The following is an 18,687-nucleotide window of genomic DNA, read 5'->3' as shown; positions in this document are numbered from 1 at the left end:
CTATTATGCTTCTTCATCAGTAAATTTTGGCAAGCTCAGCTAAGGTTGAAATAAATCATTCAGGCAAGGAACAAAAAATTCATATGTATTTTAATGACATTTGTACACAACATCAACTTGAGAAAAGTGAATTAGAAATGAACAAAGTTAAGTCTAATCATTTGTCAGTTCATATCGCACTCTTTCTTGACACGTCTTTTCATCAGAAGGCTTGGTAAAAGTGCAACGCCTGCAATGGCTGCCATCTTGGCCATTGTAGTCCATGTGAGTATGTCATTCATAGACTTCAACTCTGAGAGTATGCAGCCTGTCTGCACACATATAAAGTTGTAAGGCATCAAACCTGCAAGAAAGAAATGCCTGGGTTTAGAAAAGTGTTAACAATAAAAAATTACTTAGTAGATAAGGTGTCACTGAAAAATAATTCAAAGGCTGTGGAACATTGAAGAAAATTTTTTTGTTGTTGCATCATTGTAAATAGTGATAAAAAATCTAAGGCTCTAGCACATTTTGGTTCACAGGAAACTTAAACCCCACAGTAAAAGATAGCATGTATTCATCAACTGGGGTGATTTTTTTCACTGCAAGCAGAAAGGTACACTGCATATTCCACTATTATGCTTCTTCATCAATAAATTTTGGCAAGCTCAGCTAAGGTTGAAATAAATCATTCAGGCAAGGAACGAAAAATTCATATGTATTTTAATGACATATTTGTACATAACATCAGCTTGAGGAAAGTGAACTAGGAATGAACAAAGTTAAGTCTAATCATTTGTCGATTCATATCATATCAACTCTTACAAATTGCAGGTAATTAGTTCAATTATAAAGCCCTTACTACCTACCCTTCAATCTTCTGTAAAAGCTTTGCTAGCATCAGTTTCAGGAAAATTAAGCTGAATTGTACATGAAAACTGTCATACACATATCTGTTTAGCAGTATTTTGTTGGTAGCACCATCTCCACTGCCGGTGTTGTTCCTGCCTCTGATTGGATGTGATTAATGAATCATTATAGCATATCTTGAAACTTGAGCGATGTTAAGAGGACATTTTTTTTTTTTTACAAGCTCAAGCATTACTGGTACCAGCTACTTTGCGTATGGAGTGTCATGAGCAGAAACATGAACTTTTAAGGTTGGCATTCAGCATTTTTCAAACACATTTAAAATGCACAGCATTTCTAGAATTTCCTCGTGCATAACCATTCGAGAGCATCAAAAAGAGCATGCTGAAGTGTACATTGCAATGCTGTGTGCATTGGCATGTACAAGCAAACTAAGGGTGCATTGCAAACTACACGCAATCACTGTGCAGTGGTGCAATTGAAGGGCAACTCCACCTGTGCCCTTGGCACTTGTTGCTTATCGGTATCTCGCACACTCGACACTTCCTGTTCTAGTCTCTCTCTGCCTCTTCACAAGCATCCCCCTCTAATGCCTTTTCCGTTATGCATTTCTTGGTGTATAATGGGTTTCCACACTCTGCCTAATCTTTTTCCCCCTTGCTGATGCCCTTTGTTTGTGCTAGTTGTCAAGGACACAATAGATAAGAGGTGGACTGACCCAAGAGGCATGTAAAAGTTGCATGTGGATTTGAAATCACACTTGCAAGCTATAAACAGGTTTCTGATAATCTTAAGTGCTTCAAATGAGCTTGGCATGTATTTTGGTACTTGTAGGTAGAATTTGCCCCAAAAAAGACATCAGTGCAGTGGAACTGTGGTCATCAACTCAAACAATAGTGCCAGACTTTCACTCCGCAGCGTCTTGATAGTGATTGGGTGTTCCCTCTTTATTGCTTCAGGAGATGCTGATTGCAACAGCAGCAGAATATACTTCCACGGTATGTTTTATGCAACCTGTGATGCATATTTCAGTACTACAGTAACTTTCTTCAATGCCTGAAGTTGCTCAAATTCATGGATGCATGTACTGCATTTGTCTACATTTTTATCGTTACTTTTATTTTTACTACCTACAAGTTGTGCAAATCCTGAAGCAATGCTTCTAACACAAAATCCAGCGAACACACATCCTGAACGGCTACATAATAGTTGAGTACCTTACTGTGGCACTTACAAACAGGAAATAGTGTGTGCACTAACAAATGCACTAACAAACAGGAAATAGTGTGCCGTAATAAAAATCGTCCTAAAGTGTATGTAATGTGCTCACTGCTGTGTGATGGACATGCATTGTGTACTTAACCATTTCTGGTCCAAATTTAACACATTTATATTATCTGAATGAGAAACGAAGGACCAGCAAGGAACTTCAAGTGTGGTTATTCGCAATATACCAAAGCCTCCTGTCATGAATTCAGTAGATCACACTGAGCACTTCTGAATTTACAATCATAAATGCAAAGAATAGGCAAAAGCCATTATGTTTAGGTTATGCATAAGGCATGCAGCATACCTTAAGTGGCAGGCTCTAAAAATGTGTCATAGAGGCCTTATGAAACATGTGGGCATTTTTGAAATTTTAAAATGAACCAATGATCTGTGACAGCTGGTCTACATAAATTATGTGATTGCCTGCACAATGATTACAGTATTCCTTCTAATCATTTACAATATTCCTCCAGGAACTATTACACCAGAGAGGTTTTAATTATCACAGGCCTTTACAAGTGTACAGCACTCATTTTATGAATACCATTCAAAGGTAAAGGAAAGTAAACCTTATATTGACAATAAATCTTCGTTAAAAAATAGCATTGGTGAGAAATCACTGGATTTTGGGCTAGCTGTAATTCCTGCATGTAGCTTTAACATGTGCATGCATGCAGACACTCCACTAGTAGAGACCATGCTTGAGAGTACCTTAATCCTACTGCACAAGCTTTTACTTTTCTCTCTCTCTCTCTGTGTATGTGTGTGTGGCATATTTAACACACTGACATCACCTCCTTCATACCTAAAGACCAGACAACATGTAAGATATAACCTGATGAAAATTTCACTTGAACTCTGAATAGAGTTCATAATTTTTCATTAAGTATTTGTGCCCCTTAGATGAAGAAATAGGTCTTGGCTAATTAGCTAAATAGGAGCATCGCAAGTACTACAACTTGCTTAAAATGAACCTCTACAGTATCGCCCATCTGTCTTTGACATAGCATAATCTACTTAACCTTGCATGTGATATAATTGGTGTGCGTTTCACATATGAACTCACATGCTCATTTGCAAGCAATCAATGCAGTTGAAAGCAGCACTTATTCAGTCATATTTACCTTGTGTCCTGTTAGTTACTTAACATTCATCTTTTAACTTACACATATAGTGATGTGAAGGGATCAAAAGAGCCACCTCTTAAGAGGAAGCTTCAGCTCAGGAGCTCCTATATAGATACATGGAAATTGAGAAGCTGTTTTTTTCAGCAACCACTGCACCGATTTTATTGGGGTTTGTTGTGTTTAAAAGGAGTTAAAAATCTAGTGACTATGGAAGCAGATTTTTTCGGGGGCATTTTTTTTTTAAGTTGCGAAACTGAAAAAAAGCTCAAGCACCAAGTTTTCGACTCTGTAACTTGGCAATTAAAAGAATATCACAATTATGTAAACTGCACCTAATAATACACTTAATGTAGGCAAAATTGCGGTATTTTACACCGCTCTGAAATATAAGACTTTTGCAATACCCTTGTAAACATTGTAACATTTTCACATTTGCTGCAAATTCATATATTAAGTTTGTCCGCTGCAGATGCTCTAACAGATGCAGTTTATAGAACTGCAATATATATATTTTTTTCTCGTGCTTCAGTTTTCTTTTTTAAACTTAATAATTTTGGGTAATTTCTACGTAAAAAGGCCCTACACAAAAATTCTGCTTTCTAGAGTCGCTATAGTTTAACTTTCTCTGTTAAATGCAACAAATTTCATTTAAATCAGTGCAGTGGTTATTTCACAAAATCATTTCTGTTTGTTACATGTGTTTGAATGGGGTAATTGCACTTTGCTTCAAGTTAATGCTTCCTCTTTATTGCCAATTATTTGGTCTGGGGGACAACTACACAATCGAACTTCTCGTGGCTATTAGTAATGCAAAAAAGAGTTTTGAGAATAATTGAGAATGTACCAATCTGGCATTCTGCTGCGGAGCTCTTTAGTAAATTTAGAATAATTAGGGCACAAGACACATATGAGTATAAATTGTTGCGTGAATGTTGCCTAAATTGTGACTGTCATAATTATCTCTTCATGGGGTTAGTAAATCTCCATACGAAGGAAGTATCAAATAACACAAGAACAACAGAAATATGGAATGTTCTGTATTGTCGTACTGGCTATGGTTGGCAAATGTTTCACAACAAACTTCCATGTCTACTAAATGACTATAATGAAAAACAAATTGATATTTGCAAAGTAAAATTATCTGACTTGTATGCATTCTTTCTAGCCTAACATTGACCTCTATAGCTGTTTATGATTTGTATTATACAGTTTAATGCCACTATTACTATGCGTACATTGTTGTGAAATATTGTGCTGGTGTTCAATGCTGATGCGAAGTGACGTATGCCAACGCATGATTATCTGTGTAGGGTAGTAATTAGTGACGTGCTTAATTTTAAGGTTTTGTCAAAGTGTATGACAATGTTGTGTTTAAAATGATGGTTTCGTGAAAGTGTATGACAATGGGAACAAAATGTGTGTGCATCTGCTGCTGTCTTTGCCAGTATTGGGGGCAAAGGACTCCCTCAAGTCGTCCTTGAATGGCTTTTCCCTTCGCCTCCCATCACATGTATATGCGATAAACCAATAAAGAATCACTCAATTAGTTAAGTAGTCCAAGTTGGTACACCCAGTCAATTCCAAGGAAACTGTCAAGTAGAATGGCTCTAGTATAGTACCCTAGCTTTGAGCAAGTTGGTCAGACTGGCTAGAAAAAGGAATAGGGCACAAAAAAAGTTTTCTTCATATGGCGCTCTCTCTCTTTTTTTTAATGCACTTTCTGTACATTTGCAAGTAAAATGGGTCTGTGGTATTGTTTATTTGATAAGTCTGCATCATCATATTTCAGCTACTATGACAGCATGCTACTGCTACTATGGCCTCAATGAAAAAAAGAGGAGGTCCCACACATTTTAAGCACAGAATGAGCATCTGTCCAAGTAAGCTGAAACAGCTAACTAAACAAGGACCAAGCAAACATACACCACAAAACAAGTGCTGTGTAAATATATCTACCACGTCACTCATAGTGCATATATTTGGTACAAGAATAAATAATTCTCATTATTACACATCACCTTCCTGCAGAGCAGTAAGTCCCCTCTTTAGCGATTATGATGTGTATTGTTGAATAGATTGCAATCACTTCATTTTCCATGCTTCTGCTCACTCTGTCCCCTTTCATTTGACACATCCAGATGTTGTGGTCAATTGGAAGCATCACTACATTTTTTTTCTTTGTCTTTCATATCTTGGAATAAGAAGTCAATTTATACAGCTGAACTGCAAGCCTGTACATGAACCAGTTATGTACTAGCATTTCTGCTCTTGATTTTACATGACAATTGGAGCTTACCAATCAAAACTGATATGAAGAACAGGTGCAGTGGAACACCAACAACTGGAGACGCAATGTTGAGAAACCAGTTTGGTGTCATCGGGAATAAACGCAAAAAGAGAAGCCAATACAGGAGGCGGTCTCTGTTTTCCTTGACCTGAATGGACAGCATCAAAAGGAACCTTGTTTGTATGCACAGCAAGTTCAAAGGTATATGCTAATGGCTATGCACAGGTTGCAAGTGAAGAGAGGAATTTTGCAACCTCATTGACCTTGTAAAGGACACAAGTTTTGCTTTCCACAAGAATGCATTAAACAGTTTCTACCTTCTTGATAATGGCTACATGTGAGTAAATTTAAAAGCAGCAGAGTGCCATGAATACTGCATTACCACTGTATAAAAATTATTTGCACATCTTGTCCTAAATTATACACATTAGACAAAACCATAACTATGAGCAGCAGGTGGTTCCAGTGCCACCTGTGCTTTGCACTTAAACTTGTAAACAGTAAAATTGTAAAGAGGGTTGTCACCTGGTGATATTTCCCCTGGCACAGCCGGTTTTTCTCTCACAATGCCACTGTGGGGGCTGAAGTGGCAGCCAGTGCCAGGTGCGGGTTTAGCCCCCACACTGGCACATCATTTGCCAATTTTCTAGTTCTTTCCAAATTGGCGCATTATAAACTGCATCGCAAACACAGTCTGTCGTTCCTACATATCAGACAATGTGTCACAAGCACGTTCATTCCTAATTCCTTAAAACTTTTCAACGTCATGGTACGAGACTGAATTGTCCATCCCTTTGCTTTTTTTTCTTCTGGACCTTTTCGTAAACGTCCAAGTGTATCCTCTGCTAATCTCCGATACATCATACCCACTGTTTACGCTTACTGCATCACCTGGCATAGCCAGTTGGGACTACACACATGAGTGAAATGGACACACATTTGCCCTCTGCACAACCCAGGACTATGTGACTTAAGTGTTCAAAATCTTATATAAAGCCTTCCAATAAATTTCAATAATGCAATGTCTTGGTGTATCTCTACTTTGTTGTTTTCAAAAAAGTTTTGGTTATAGTACTCTTCACAAAAAACATGACGTTGACAAAGTTAGCGACCCTACCTTTAAATGCTCACATGGGTTTCATTTACCGTGTTGGTGAAGTACATGTAAGTGTGCTGTTACATATAGCTCACACATATGCAAAATATTCCGCCAACATACATCAAAGCAGTTATAGATCTTAATAAAAGCAATATTGTCTTGGTTGCACTCAATTGAAACACTATGTTTAGTGCAGTGAGATCAGATATGAGTTAGTACATACCTTGTCTTGGAAAAGCTTTACTTTATCAGGAAAGTAACTCGCAACGTACTTTTGGCCACAAAATTTGGAGAGCAAATAGCACTGTGATGCGCCTATTCCAGAAAGCAGGCAAGTCAACAAAAAACTTTTCCAGATGCCGAACAGTGCACCAGCCAGAACATTCTAAAGAAACCAAGACAACATATTAACTTTCACACATAAACATGAACTACTGCCTTGAGCATATAATAAATATTATTCACCAGAAAAACGGATCCCGGAATGGCAAACGTTTGCTTGTACAAGTATGCCGATGAAAACAGCACCAAAACATAAGCTGCGTGTTGCTCTTTGTAGGAATTCAGTAGCTCCGCTAATTCTTTCAATTCTTGATGACTGCTAGGAAACTTCAGGCGACTCCTGAAACACAATGCTTGCATATTAGACGCTATCACGAATGATGTAATCTGTTTTCTAAGAGCGGCAGTAACATATTTTTTGCTTACGCATCATCGTCGTGGCCGACGCTCGGAAGTAGCGTAGTGAGGAGATATAACCATCCTGTGCCAATAGCCGCACAGGCTGGAAGTAGCAGAATATGCATCATTTAAGCGTGTTTCATAGTAACTGCTGCGAACCTACAACAGTCGACGGTGCAACAATTCATTCACGTAGTGAAATCAATTATCACTAAGGCATATCATAGTATACTGAAACAGTGGTGCGACCAATTTCTCGTTTGCGCAAGTGTAATCACCTGAAGTACAGAACCAAAAGTATACCGTAACGCACGATAAGCTTAGTCGTCTGCACCAAGTAATCTTACGATACCAAGGCGACCGCCCGCTTTCGAGCTACAAATACTGCCCTTTTAGGAGGCTAGCAGCAACTTTCTTTGCTGCTAATGTGCAATGCCATTTAAAATAAACGGTGCCAAAGCCAGATTTTCGGCGACGAAACACGACGAGGTAAGAGGAAGTAGCGGCGCAGTCTGCTTGGGCTGTGTCCACGCCACCAGCGCCTCCTACGCTCCTACTGGCGTTTACGCGGATATGTGAGATTACGAATCAAACTTAACAATTAAGTTCTGGCTAAATAACGTTTTAGATGTGCTAATTGGGTGAAAAGCAAGTTTACCTTATAAGTTTTTTTATACCGTTGCACGGCCATCGAGCGAATTGCATAATTTGGGTGACGTAAAGTTTGCCTACTGATAACCTTGGGAGTTCCGATTGCTTCCGTTATTGTAAGGCAAGGTCTTTCCGGTTTCGTCGGCCGTGTCGCATCAGCAGTGGCCCTGTGGCTGGACAAAATCGCGCAGGTGGAGTGTGCCTCAGCACCGAGGTGGCTCATTGAAACACCGGTCGTTGCGCTGTCGAGGACTGAGGAGTTCATACATCACGATGGGCTCGCAGATGGTGCTAACCACGCTTTTCCGACTAGGAGGACTCGGTGTGAGACAAATAGGCTACCGGGCTGCCGATGTTCATCGCGACCAGCTATGTCAACGGTTGGCCAACCAGGCTGCTTTACGACGTCATTTCTCCGCTCGTCATTCGTCTCTGCGAAAAGACGACGTAGTGGACTCAAAACTGGAAAGCAGTCAATCTTCCAAGAAGCCCTTGATTGAACCAGATGACGAAACGCGCTCAATTTTGAATGACATTTGGCGCGACTTCGAGTGCGTGCCGCCAAAGCCGAGCCCTGCCGGAGGCGGTAGCAGCGGCAGTAGTCCAGCGCCCGCTGCCGCAACGAAAGGAGACCTGCCAAAAGAAAAAGGGACGGATGGCCCTCGAATGCGCAGCATGCTGCATTCTGCCAGGGCTAACGCTAAGAAGCTCTTTGCAGACGAAGACTCGTCGATAATCCTGGACTCGGCTGAGGAGCAAAGCGCATTGCCTGATGCTGATGTGGATTACATTCCTCAAAACATCAAAGTTGATCCACTTGAAGGCTTCAACTTAAAACGTGAGTATCACGCCCGATGATGCAGTTACGTCTACTCAAACAAATGTTTCACTTCTCGCCGACGCATTTAGGGCTTGAGCCGCTAGCTTGACTATCGCTTTCAAGGTAACCGGCTTCATCGAGAAGACACAGATTACCAGATATGTAAGATTTGGTTCTTAGACACTTCGGGAAACTTGTAACTGCTGAATTGAAGCCATACAGTGCTCGAGTCATGTCCACTTAGCCGGAATCCCGAGACTTGCACCAGTTTCGAGATACTTGCCCTAAAATTCTGCTACGCTATGCATTATTTGGACCTGTATTGCACGAGGGAACCTTTTCGGTTAAATATTAACTTGAATGCTATTACATTTCTTCGCAAGATTGGAGAGTCATATTGCAGCTACTGCTAGTCTCAGGGTTCCGAACTTCCTACACATGGACGGAGCACTGACTGCCTTCAACTACAGCATGTGCTCTAGAGTAAGCATTTATGAATTTTGGTCAATTATTTATTTAATCAATGATTATCATACGTTTACTGATGTATGCCGCTGCTAGTAATCCATTGGCACAACTAAGACAGTATCTCCAGAGCACTGTCTTTGGCTGTTTCCACTTGAAGCAGGTAGTACATTTCTTGACATGCAACAAGATAACAAAATATACCTTCTCATTATACAACATGAAGCATAGAGTTTCTCACTATATTACCTAGGCACTGCTGAGCTGTTGTATGCATGGGAATGCTGTTACGTGGCAACTTCGGATTGGCATCGTTCTCGGAGAGCCAGGACACCTTGAAACATGGAGAAAGGAAAAAAGAGGAGGAAGCATACCGCAACGCGATTGAAGCCAAAATCTGCTGGGCCAGTGGTGGCCCAACACGCCGTCAAAGTGTGCAGTTGGTTTTAGTGTTCCTGCTCTGCAGGCAGAGCCATGGCAGGGCAGCTAAACAAGCGCACACCTAATAAAAACTGCTGGCATACCTACTGGGGACCAAATGTCTCAGCAAATCTCCATTCTTGCTCCATGATCTCGGCTCAAGAGGTCACGTGTTGGGCCACCACTGCGGCTTCACGAGCGTTCGCTTGCCAAGGCTGGCTGCATGACGTAATGCCCCATTCTATAATAATAATAATAATAATAATAATAATGTTTATTTACCATCAAGAAAGATGGAGGAGGCTGCAGGTAAACGTTTCCCTTCCTCCATGCCTTGAAGACTCGCCTGGCTAGCACCATTCCGTCTGTTGCAATAATTCATTTCCTACTAAAACAGCATGTATAGAGCTGTTTTAGTGCTGTTATTACACAAGATTGTGTTTTGTTTTAACTATGAGGACTTGTGATTCGGTGTACAATTATATAAAACATTAGAAGTATCAGCTGGCTGCTAAAGTTGGAGGACAGACAACAAGGTTCACGCTCACTTTGGAACAGTTTGTCATTGCTTTTCTTCAGAAATACATGTTGCTAGGCTAGTTGGTTGATATTGCTCAGTAGACCATAAAAAATTATGGTCGCTTAGTGCGAACAAGGAGCGACAGGAGTGGACAGGGGGAGTGCCAACATTCGACTGCTTGTTTTATTTTGTATTATTATCCAATATATAAATGCAAGCAAATGAACAAAATACCAAGAAGCGTCACACGTGCCACTCCCAAATCGCAGCCAGCTATAAAAAAAAACCTCTTTATTTGCTGGATTATGCATTGTAGGTGAGTAAACTTTTTTGAAAAACGTAATATTGGTGAATTAAAACCTTTTATGAAGCTTTTATTCTAAGTACACGTTATTTGTGTAGCCATTTTATCTCTCTTGTTAAATTTGAATACAAAGAAATCGCCTGGAATGGACGGCATACCTACTGCCTTTCTCGTGAGATATGCCGAGTGGTGCTCAAAATATCTGTGCATCATATTTAGCAAGTCTTTATCGCGTGCGGAAGTTCCGGATGACTGGAAGTACGCAAAGGTTACCCCGATACCCAAATCAGAAAACAGGTCGCTTATCACTTCATACAGACCAATTTCACTGTTACCCACATGTGCAAAAACCCTTGAGCATATTATATTTAAACATATTTCGGTCTTTCTTAATGACAACAATATCATTGATCCTAGGCAGCATGGGTTTCGGAAGGGACTGTCTACAACAACACAGCTACTGGAAACTGTCCACGAACTCGCAGCAGTTCTAGATAAACAGGGCCAAATTGATTTAATATTCATAGATTTCGAAAAAGCATTCGACCGTGTGTCTCACACTAAACTGCTGTTAAAGCTACAAACAATACTTAAAAATGATTCTTTGATTTCATGGATTTCAGCGTATCTGTCGTTAAGGCGGCAAAGTGTGTTTATTGACGGCGCGCTTTCTGGATCAGCACCGGTTCGATCGGGCATTCCACAGGGGTCCGTCCTTGGGCCTCTTTTCTTTCTAATCTTTGTCAATGACTTAATAAAAGAAGTAAACGTGAAAATACGTTTATTTGCAGACGACTGTATACTACTATATCAAGAAGTTAATAGCGTAGATGATCAGGTCCACTTGAATTCTTCACTAGCCAAGGTAGAAGCGTGGTGTGCCACATGGCAAATGAATATTAATGCAAAGAAAACGGTTGCTATGTCAGTAACACGAAAACGCCACCCCTTAAAATTTTCTTACAGCTTCAGTGGTAATAATATATCTACGGTTAGTAGCTACAGATACTTAGGCCTCGTAATTTCATCCGACCTTAGATGGAACGACCACATATCTTATATTTCAAGAAAGGCAATGCGCCAACTTGGTTACTTGAGAAGGTCGCTCCGACAGTCCACACAAGAAATCCGTCTTTTAGCGTACAAAACGTATATTAGGCCAATTCTTGAGTACGCCTCGGTAGTGTGGGACCCGTACACCCTGAAGAACATTACTCAATTGGAAAATATTCAAAGAAAATCTGTTAGATTCGTGTTTAACTGTTATAGCTGGCACGTATCTCCAACAGTTCTTATTAATGAAATTAACCTGGAAACATTAAAATTAAGGCGATATAGGGACCGTCTGAAATACATGTATTTACTTTACCATGATATGCTGGGGATAGATAAGGATACGTATATTACTTTAGTTACTAGGCGTGCAACACGATCTAATCATCAGAAGAAAATAAAGGAATTTTCTTGCAGAACAAACGTATTTAAAAACACATTTTTTCCTCGTACGATAGGTGAGTGGAACGCACTCTCTGCGAGTACAGTGGAATGCCCGACCGTCCAGTCATTCTGCAACCAGCTGAATAGCACTTAGACGATGTTATATATATATGTATGTATGAATGTAATTTTTCTTTTTCCTCTTTGCTTTACAATATACGGAAGTGCTATTTTCGCTTGCCTGTCATTGCTATTTGTAGATTTCTTGCTGCTCAACCTACCGAGCATGCGCGATGTCTTTCAGCATACCAGTATGAATGCGACTCCTCCTTATCAATATCCCGTTGTTATCATTATGTTCTGTACAGCTTTTGCGGCTCAGCGAAAATCCGTATTTTAAAATATATTGAAATTTTGTAATGCTTTTTTCGTTGGAATGCTCTGTACGGCTTGTGCGGATCATGGAATATGTCTATTGCAATGTATTGAATTCTTGTTTCGTTGGAATGCTCTGTACGGCTTGTGCGGATCATGGAATATGTCTATTGCAATGTATTGAATTCTTGTAATGATTTTTGCTGTTAATTTTTGTTTTGTTCATCTGTATATCGCACTGTCCACTCCTGCCCAAGGCCTAAGACTAAGGCCGGCAGTATCCTGTAAATAAAAAATAAATAAATAAAAAATATCCATGTTTTAGATGAAGCCTCGTACGACACCAGCCAACACAAGCCTCGCACACCCATATGCCGCCATTCCCATGATGGCACAGCGCTTGTTAGAAAATTCCCATAGACAGGGGTGCCAGATTTCCCTCTAGGTAATATAGTGAGAAACTCTGACTTGAAGGAAAGCATGGTGTTAGGTACCATTGGGAAAAATAAAGCATGATAATCACATGTACTACCAAGTCTGGTGGCTACACAATTGCAGTGTACACTTATGTGATCACTAAATCATGTAAAAGGGTAGTTTACACATTTATCGCAGTGATAAAGAAATATGAAAGGGTCAGTGATCACTAAATTTTGTTACAACACCCGGGCATTGCTGGATATCATTGCTGGATGAGAACAGAAATAGCTTTATAAGGCTTGCTTATGCCTTCTCAATTCTTCCTATCATATGTTGGCTAACATTTAACTTTAACGTTTATTTAAGTCACTTTTCAAGGCAAAACATGCAAGCATTCCTCGCAACATGCCTGCTGTTGCTGCCATCCACTGTCATTACTTTACATCTTTCAAGACTGCACATTTTCAGTGGTTTGGTCAGTGAAGCAAATATTGAACCCTTTTTGCCACTGTTATAATAGCATGAATAAGCATGAAATTGCACCAGGTTTCTTATTACCTTGTTCCACTGCCACTGGTCTTATCGTTTGTCTGCTCTGTGCCTTTTCAAACACTGCACTATTGTGACCAGGATATCCTGCAGCCAAGAAGTTTGATTGCTATTCCTGAACTTAGCTGAATCAAGTCTGTATTATTATCTAACTCCTTGGGAAAAGGGAGTGACAGAAAAGTGGTTGTTTTGCAGCTTCACAATCCGTGGTGCCGTAGATACAAAGTTCAGCAAGCTTATTAGCTAGGAAACAGTCAAATGAGGCAGGGAAGAAAAAAATGTTTAGTGCAGAAACATAAGGAGGCTTTGTTCAGAATGAACAAGGCTTCCTTGTGGTGGCCATAATGTAATGAGTTCAAATGTCAACGAATGGGCAAAAGCTTCAATCATATAATGGTCACGTAAATAAAAAAAGCACACGCATGCAAGCAATTTCATTTTTGGCATCTTTAGACAAGCTTCAAACAAAATTGAGCCCCTATTTCACAGCCATTAGATGCTAGTTCCTAAGAATGTGGTGCTAATTGCTAGTAGGAGGTTGGAAAAACCATTGCAGTTTCTGGTTAAATTTTTCTTTAGTTAACAGCAGATAGAGGTCTCCTTGACTTTGGGCCACGGTCTGATGTAAACCATATAAGTTTTGATGCTTTGGTTTTGCAGAGATGAGAAGGTATATATGTTCACTGTATTTGTTGTAACATTTAGGTGGGTGCCAGTGTCTGGCTACCGTTTCCTTTCCTTAATTTCACTCTTTCCAACTGTATGCCACTTGTCGCAAGGACAGCCTGTCATATTGTATGCATCACTGAAAAGTACCTGGCATGAGTGACATGGACACAACATCTGCTGACAGTTTGTCATTGTTGGGCTGAAATTTGAGCATAAGCAACCTTTTCTTCCCCTCTTGTTTAGCTATGTGACTGCCATAATTATTCCTCTCTCATTTTCCCCACAGGTGGTGAAACTGGTGTCTTTGAAGTTGAAGAGCTGGTTAACATTCTACGAGAAGAAAAGCTGTCTGACATTGCTGTTATCACAGTTCCAAAGGAGATGACGTATGCAGACTACTTGGTTTTAGCAACAGCAATCTCACCACGTCAATCTCGAGGAGTGACAGAATTTTTGCGAAAATTGGTATGGCAACTTATGCCCATTTTGATACCATACTCATAGTAAAGAGTTTATGTAGACTGTCTCGTATTTTCTGTGTGTGAGCCGGGAAACATAGGTTAAATTTTCCATTCACACAGAACATGAAGAATGGTAGCTTGGAACAGTAGTGGAAAATAGCAATGGCTAGTGTTTTTATGTACAGTACATTGAATGGGGTGAAGAAAAGTTCTGCGGTCTATCCTTTTTGTATTTTGTGATAAGCAGTCAAGCTTTGGTAGTAAGCAGACATGAAAACTAAAGATAGAAAAAAAGAGAAAAATGATAAAGCATCATCGTGAGCCTATTTTATGTCTACTGCAGGACAAAGCCCTCTTCCTGCGATCTCCAATTACTCCTGTCCTGCACCAACCGATTCTAACTAACACCTGCGAATTTCCTAATTTCATCGTCCTGCCTAGTCTTCTGCGGTCCGTGACTGTGCTTCCCTTCTCTTGGCACCCATTCTGTAACCCTAATGGTCCACCGGTTATCTAACCTACGCATTACACGACTTGCCCAGCTGAATTTTTTTCTCTTAATGTCTGTTAGAATATCGGCTATCCCCGTTTGCTCTCTGATCCACAATGCTCTCTTTCTGTCTCTTAACATTGTGCCTAACATTCTTTGTCCCATCGCTCTTTGCGCATTCCTTAACTTGTTCTCAAGCTTTTTTGTCACTCTCCAAGTTTATGCCCCATATGTTAGCACCGGTAAAATGTGCTAATTGTACATCTTTCTTTTCAATAATAATGGTAAGCTTTCAGTCAGGAGCTGACAATGTCTGCCATATGCGCTCCAACATTTTTATTCTTCTGTAAATTTCCTTCTCATGATAAGGGTGCCCTGTGATTAATTGATTAGGTAAACGGTCAATTACTCCTAGAGGACCCTGATCATGAGAAGGAAATTTACATTTGCAATCAAGAAGTGAAGCTAGGGTTGGAAACGTAGAAAAATGAGAATAGAAAGAGATAAAAACATGAATAGAAAAATTTTAGCTCAATGGCTATTCATACCGGCCGAGTCTTTTTTTTTAATGAATTTTTTTCTCCAGGTAAACATTTCTAGCAAAGAGCACTCATGCTATGCTTTCGGAAGCAGCGTATGTCAGAATTATTTGAAAAGCTGTGGGATGTTTTTGCTAATAACAGGTGCAACACCTGTTAGCTGCACTGTGAAATTCTACATAGTGGATTATTATATTGCAGTAGATAGTACCAGGTATTAAGCATGTAATTCTTCATCTCATGGTGCACAACTTGGACAGGGAATCAACATTCCAATACAAGCCTATATCAATCCAAAGAAATCAGCGGGAACCCTAGGCAGGAGATCTTTCATCACCATGCATCAATGATAACATTCAATTGTCTATTCTCCACTGAGCAATGAATTATGAAAGGCACAGTTATACTATAAAGTTACTGGTCATTTGTTGTAAGAAGTAAACTATAAATAAATTACTATAAATAAATTATATAAGCCACTCGCAGCACTCAGATACACACATGTGAATATGTAGAATTGCTTTTATTATTATGTAGTTTAGCACGTGAAGCAGATTGAATGGAATCCAATACCTTTCAGCTCTCATTTTCATGCAAGCCATTAAATGCATCATCCCAGCCTAAATTGTCTTCAGTTGTGTTCTCAATTTTTCAATTCTGAGAAAAGAAACTAAAGGCCAAGTTTTCTTGCTTACTCATTCCTGGACAGGCGCATTCATCAGTGCCAGCTGCATTAGGCTGGTGCTGACTGCCTCTGTGTGACACAGTCGTTATGAACTTAAAAAGGTGTCCACAGTTTCATTAGTGGAATTTATTGATTGCTCAGAGCTGCCTTAGGTATTTTGCTGCCTAATTATTTATCAAACCTTGCCAAAATTCAGTGTCCATTTGTGTCCGGTCTGATTGACTTGCTAAAAGGCTGCAAATACCGTCCACTTATGTGCCTGCCACACTAGGCAGTGCCTATGTGACATGTGGATTGTGTTGCCGTCTACATTGTTACATAACTTGCTGTCAACAATGAAACTTTGTGCTGCAATATTTTTCATCAACGCTTGTTTAATGTGCCCGTACATATTCTTAGTGATGTTATATTCTCTGTCTTTTGTCCTTGCAGTACAAGCGCAAGAAGGCCAGCACTGACCCAACCCTATTCATTGAGGGAGAAGAAAGTGCCGACTGGAAAGTGCTGGACATGGGGAATGTGGTGTTGCATGTATTTTTGGCAGAAGCACGCAGACATTATGATGTAGAGACCTTGTGGACTGTAGGAAGCCGCTATGATGACCTTACACATGCAAAGGATGATCCAGTGTACAACCTGTTGCAACAGCAGATCCAACTGATGCAGGAGATGCAACCCAAAGATCTTGATGATCGATGTGCTTTGCAGTCTTGATTTACCCTGCAACATGCTTACATGCATTTGTTATGTCTGTTCACCTTGTTATAAGTGCAACCGGTTAATGTCAGTGTGTGTGCATTGCCCCACAGAGTGTGGGTGTCTCGTGAAGAATGCAGTTTGTGCTGTATAAATGTCACGAAGAGCGAACAAAGCTGCTGGGTGGATACTGGACTGCGATATGAATGGATAAGTGCTATTTAAGTTGAACAGCAAAGTATTTTGTTCTCACTTACAACTGAACCTTCAAGACTTATTGACATTTTCGTTTGTGCCTGACGGTAATTTGCCCACTGTGCAGTTTGTAGCAGTATTGCCCATCTCTAGCGCTTGTGATGTTGCAGGCTACACCAGGCTGCAACTTAATGAGTGTTAATAAGAAGCAACTGCTGACAGTTTCATATCAGCCACTTCATTGGCCATATCAACTGTGCGGGCCTACTTACCATGCTGTATTAGGGACTTAGGCTTTCTTAATGGAACTTGTAGCTTGCATATTTAACTGGTAACAGCATGCTTTCAAGAGAAAGCGCTTTTGTTGAAATCTGGTTGATTTTGAACTCTCTGAAGATATCTTTGTCATATTGTTAATGTTATGCCCCAGGACAAGTGAATTTGGAGCAGCAGTCCTAGTACTCAAGTGTGTCATTTCAAGTTGGCAGCTGAGAGACTAATCAGCACAACCCATACTTATATTGTGGAGCTTTTGAAGTAACATAAAATTAATGTGTTTGGTTGGAAGTGACTGTGCATGCTTAGGTGCCGATACATATGTGCAGTCTAATGGGGAATCTGTCACAAGCAGCTGTGTTTGGTTATGTACTAGTACTTTGTTAAACACAGGGTGATGCCACATGGAAGCAGGAACTTCAGGTGACAAAATATCGCAGCTTTTTAAATAGAGAAGCCTAGCAGCAATCCTGCTAAGTGCACACCATTACACGTTGTTGGCAGTAAACTCTATTTTTTGTTTCCTGAATACAGTATTTTGAATGTCTGTTATTAATGTGCTGCAGTAAAACGTTGTAATGAAACTCATTCGTAGCAGTGCTTTCACTGTGATGGTTGCAAACATCTGCTGCATACATACTGCAACACTCATTCTGAGCATTTAGTACCTGAAACTTGCGTGAATACAGTATGCGTTTCGTCTACTGAAATTACACAAGCACTCCCTAGTAATGTGTTAACTGAAGTCTTGAACTTTAGCAGGATGCGCTGTTGGGCAAAATTTGGTTCATTGTATTTGGAAAGATTGGATGCGCTTTGTTGGATCGATTGGATTGGATCGATTGGAGATTAGATCGATTGTGTGAGCGAATTAGTAGACAGCTATATAAAGTAAGGACAGTAAATTTATTGGCCATATGAACTTGTAAACATTCGCTTACTAACAACTATGGTGTCATGCTTACACATGAACACATCTCACTCGATGACCGCACACACACCTGTCAAAACGCCGGAGTGAGAAAGCGCGGCAGCAGCAGCGAGCATATTAACCTTCGTGCTGTGTGACTTCAACGCGAACTAACGGCGAGAACAGAGTGTACACGAAGCTATCAGCACTCGGCGCACTCTGTCCCCATCGAACATCGCTTTCAAGATAAGGCCCGCGTCAGACGCAGCCGCCGCCGGCGTAGAACGCCGCCCCCCCCCCCGTGCCTTGCGCGCGACGGAAGACGGTGCGCTTCCTCCCCGCTTTCTTCCTCTAATTATTTTAATATTGCAGCAAGTAGGATAAATTGCAATACTACGTCGCCTTGCTGCCAGCAGGCGAGCTTCACTGGCAACATGGACTGAAGCAGCGTAGCATGGCGTAGCTTCCACGTGCGATGGTTTCGCATTTTCTC

The 18,687-nt window shown here is 40.4% G+C and overlaps 2 protein-coding genes across 2 annotated transcripts; one reads left to right on the top strand and one right to left on the bottom strand.

Moving 5' to 3' along the window:
- Positions 1-73: 73 nt before the first annotated feature.
- LOC135897275 (transmembrane protein 41A-like) lies at positions 74-7,860 on the bottom strand. Its single transcript, XM_065425872.2, has 5 exons — positions 7,340-7,860; positions 7,097-7,253; positions 6,855-7,016; positions 5,542-5,680; positions 74-343 (listed from the first exon to the last, which is right to left on the bottom strand). Exons 1-5 carry the CDS (start codon positions 7,438-7,440, stop codon positions 165-167), a joined length of 738 nt encoding a protein of 245 aa, XP_065281944.1. The 5' UTR covers positions 7,441-7,860; the 3' UTR covers positions 74-164.
- A 217-nt stretch (positions 7,861-8,077) lies between these two features.
- On the top strand, positions 8,078-17,872 carry RsfS312 (ribosomal silencing factor RsfS-like protein, 312). The gene is made up of 3 exons (XM_065425871.2): positions 8,078-8,801; positions 14,229-14,407; positions 16,550-17,872. Exons 1-3 carry the CDS (start codon positions 8,237-8,239, stop codon positions 16,829-16,831), a joined length of 1,026 nt encoding a protein of 341 aa, XP_065281943.1. The 5' UTR covers positions 8,078-8,236; the 3' UTR covers positions 16,832-17,872.
- The last annotated feature ends 815 nt before the right edge of the window (positions 17,873-18,687 follow it).

Source organism: Dermacentor albipictus, chromosome 1 (genome assembly GCF_038994185.2).
Source record: "Dermacentor albipictus isolate Rhodes 1998 colony chromosome 1, USDA_Dalb.pri_finalv2, whole genome shotgun sequence".
Taxonomy (NCBI): domain Eukaryota; kingdom Metazoa; phylum Arthropoda; class Arachnida; order Ixodida; family Ixodidae; genus Dermacentor; species Dermacentor albipictus.
Note: the sequence above shows the minus strand (reverse complement) of the source record. Positions and strands in the feature narration are given on the sequence as shown.

What these genes read in the sequence shown, in the direction of transcription:
- LOC135897275 (XM_065425872.2), bottom strand. Translation starts at nt 7,440, where the DNA reads ATGATGCATATTCTGCTACTTCCAGCCTGTGCGGCTATTGGCACAGGA. An exon ending in TAAAGCTTTTCCAAGACAAG is followed by an intron (nt 5,681 to 6,854) that starts GTATGTACTAAC and finishes CTGTCCATTCAG; the next exon opens with GTCAAGGAAAACAGAGACCG. An exon ending in CTTCATATCAGTTTTGATTG is followed by an intron (nt 344 to 5,541) that starts GTAAGCTCCAAT and finishes TCTTTCTTGCAG; the next exon opens with GTTTGATGCCTTACAACTTT.
- RsfS312 (XM_065425871.2), top strand. Translation starts at nt 8,237, where the DNA reads ATGGGCTCGCAGATGGTGCTAACCACGCTTTTCCGACTAGGAGGACTC. An exon ending in TGAAGGCTTCAACTTAAAAC is followed by an intron (nt 8,802 to 14,228) that starts GTGAGTATCACG and finishes TTTTCCCCACAG; the next exon opens with GTGGTGAAACTGGTGTCTTT. An exon ending in CAGAATTTTTGCGAAAATTG is followed by an intron (nt 14,408 to 16,549) that starts GTATGGCAACTT and finishes TTGTCCTTGCAG; the next exon opens with TACAAGCGCAAGAAGGCCAG.